The following is a 3,137-nucleotide window of genomic DNA, read 5'->3' on the forward strand; positions in this document are numbered from 1 at the left end:
GGAGGTTTAAGTTTTGAGACACTCGCACCCACCCTCCTGAGACTTGAGTGGGACAAAAGGTAAAGTGACGTGGCGCCATGTTTCCCCCCAGAAGGTGGGGCCTGCAGACCTATGAGGCAGACCCGGGACAGGGCTCACAGTGCGACAGGGCCTGGTGGGGAGGGATGTGTGAGCGCGCACTGCTCGATTGCCCATGTCTGTATCTTGGAGCCAGGCCCAGCAGCCAGATGGGAGGGGCAAGAGATGTTGGCGGGTACCAGAGAAATGCTAAGCCCCTGATCCATACTGCCTCCCTCCTTGCCTCTCCCAAGGGGGACCACCGGGGTGGGACACAGACCCTGACTCATGGCCTCACCAGAATGGAATGTGCCATCTAGCGGGTGTGATTGGGGTGTGCATGGCAGGTGTGTCTGGGCCGGGGGAGGGGGGAGTGAGAAAGGGGGTGGTAATAGGGGAATGGGGCACTGGGAATAGGGGAATCAGACCGAGGCAGGTCTCTGCCGCATTGGAGCTGGGAACAGAGCAGAGGGATGAGGGAGCCCATTGGTGTGCGCGGCTGGGGGGTTACAGGAAGGGGTATGCTGTGCGTAGCGCTGCAGTTGGGGAAGAGGGAAACTCTGTCGGCCCACGGAGATGCACCCCAAGGGCACGCAGGGCTTAGGAATCCACCTGCTTGGACACTGGCCCCAACACAAGTCACTTCAGACTGTGCCCTGCTGCTTTCTGTCTCAAGGAGCAGAACCAGGGCCAGGGCGAAGGGAAATCCCTCACAGCGGCCCTGACAGGTCCCAGGCCCGTTTGCTTGGTTGGTTTCTCTGCTGGAGCTCTCTGTCAAATATTCCCTCCTGGCCCACCTCCCAGTGGAATGGCCCCTCCCTCATTCGGCTTTTAGCCACTAGGCAGTGATGGGCATGACGGTCTGACCCAGTGTCTGTCGCATCTCTCTGGGTGTCTGTACTCCCTGTCCAAGCCCAGCACTGCCGGGTTTGAGTGCCTGGCGACAACTCTTGAGATGCTCCCCAAGAGCGCAGAGACACAGTCTCTTTAACCTGCGCTCTGCTCAGGTATCGACTCTCTCCCGGGGCCAATTGATGGCTACCCCCACTTGGCTGTTGTGCACAGGCCGGCAGAGGGAGGCAATGAAGAAAAGCTGCCATATTGCAATGAATATTAGTTATTGCTCACAGTGACCCTGTTTCTCTCCCACAGACACACCCCATGGCAAGCCAGGAACAAGGAAATGAAACGTCCCTCACTGAATTCATCCTCCTGGGATTCGGGGAGCTTCCTGGCCTGCAGGTTCCTCTCTTCCTGCTCTTCCTCGTGATCTATCTGGTGACCATGGCTGGGAACGGCCTCATTGTTGTGTTGGTTGTGGCCTATCGGCACCTTCACACCCCCATGTACTTCTTCCTGGGCAACTTGTCCTGCTTGGAAATCTGCTACAGCTCCACCCTCCTGCCCCGGCTCCTGGCTGGGCTCCTGGCTGGGGACTGGACAATTTCCTTCACTGGGTGTCTCACACAATATTATTTCTTTGGTGCTCTGGTGGCCACAGAATGCCTCCTTCTATCAGTGATGTCCTATGACAGGTATCTAGCCATATGCAACCCGCTGCACTACACAGCCCGGATGAGTGGCAGGTCTTGCCTCCAGCTTGCCGGGGGATCATGGATAGGTGGATTCCTTGCTTGTAGTATAAGCACAGTGTCAATATCCCAGTTTACCTTCTGTGGCCCCAACACAATTGACCATTTCTTTTGTGACTTTATTCCCCTTGTGAAACTCTCCTGCAATGACCCTCTGCTGATGGAGACGTTGGCGTTCTCAATTTGCTTGATTTTCTCACTGGTCCCCTTCCTGCTCACCTTGGTGTCCTACATCTGCATCATTAGCACCATCCTCAGAATCCCCTCCAGCACCGGGAGGCAAAAGGCCTTTTCCACCTGCTCCTCCCACCTCATTGTGGTGAGTGTTTACTATGGAACTGTCCTGATTGTCTACATGTTCCCAACCACTGACAGCCTGAGCCACTTCAAGAAAGTTCTCTCGGTCTCCTACACCGTCCTGACGCCCCTGGTCAATCCACTCATCTATGCCCTGAGAAACAGGGAGGTCCAGGAGGCCCTGTGCAAAGCTTCCAGGAAATTAAGGGTTCCAAGATACTGGCCCATTGGTTTGCTTAGGTGAAAATGGAATAGCTGCAACATGGGCCGGGGTAGGACCAGAATCAAAGCCTACCAAATAGAAGGTTCAATTTCCACTCGTATCTCTGACCTTCTTTCCCTGCGCTTGCAGAGTCACAGCCCTGGGAGCAACGGGGGTGCAGGGATCTTTTCCAAAGCCTTGCTCTGTGATATTTAGGACCAATGGACGATGCCACCAGGGACGTACCAACGGGCTGCGGGGGACATGAACTGGTGGCTATGCGAAATGAAAAGAGCTGGAGAGACTGAGCTGAGAGAGAGGTGCAGGACTGGGTCACACGCTCTGTGCCTTGGGCCAGCTCTGTGCCAAGAGCCAACCCAGCAGGGTGCATGTGACCTGTCCATCCCATTCCAGACGAAGAGCCACAATAGCAGTGGAGACAGAGTGAAGAGCTGAGAGAAAGTTGTTGAGAAAAAAACAACCACCACCATGCTGGGGGAAAATAGACGATGGTACATCCATCCCAGAGCATGGCTGCTCTGTTTGTTTGTTTGTTTGTTTGTTTGTTTGTTTAACAACTTTTCCTTGGGGCCTTTTTTTGGGGGGGGGGGGCGGGCAACAGCTTTGCCCAAGCTCTTCATGAGTATGTAGGGATAACATATTTGATTCCCCCAAGTGGAAGTGACTCCCTATAATTTGTTCCCCACAACCAAAAGTCTAAGTAGTATAAGTTTGTTAAGTAGAAGAAGGATATAAGTGTTTAGATTTATTCCTGTTAAAGTGTTTAGATTTAGTGTTATCAAGCTTGAGAAGTGTTTAGATTTATTATTATTATTTTTTAAGATTGTTAAATGTTTAGATTTATTACTATGTAGCCAGATACAGCTCCCCTCTCTGTGTCCCAGGCTCAAGCTTTTGCAAGGGGCTGCTTGAAATTGACATTGAAGCGATACATTGTGACAATGCATTCCAAGCCTCTAACTCTGCTC

At 52.9% G+C, this 3,137-nt stretch overlaps 1 protein-coding gene across 1 annotated transcript; it reads left to right on the top strand.

Moving 5' to 3' along the window:
- Window positions 1-1,218: 1,218 nt before the first annotated feature.
- On the top strand, window positions 1,219-2,190 carry LOC142821136 (olfactory receptor 10A7-like). Its single transcript, XM_075911935.1, has one exon. The coding sequence runs from the start codon at window positions 1,219-1,221 to the stop codon at window positions 2,188-2,190; it is 972 nt and encodes a 323-aa protein (XP_075768050.1).
- The last annotated feature ends 947 nt before the right edge of the window (window positions 2,191-3,137 follow it).

The sequence above is a fragment of the Pelodiscus sinensis genome, chromosome 30 (assembly GCF_049634645.1).
Source record: "Pelodiscus sinensis isolate JC-2024 chromosome 30, ASM4963464v1, whole genome shotgun sequence".
NCBI classification, from domain to species: Eukaryota; Metazoa; Chordata; order Testudines; family Trionychidae; genus Pelodiscus; species Pelodiscus sinensis.

Excerpts from the sequence above, each read along its gene's own strand:
- LOC142821136 (XM_075911935.1), top strand. The coding sequence starts at position 1,219 with ATGGCAAGCCAGGAACAAGGAAATGAAACGTCCCTCACTGAATTCATC.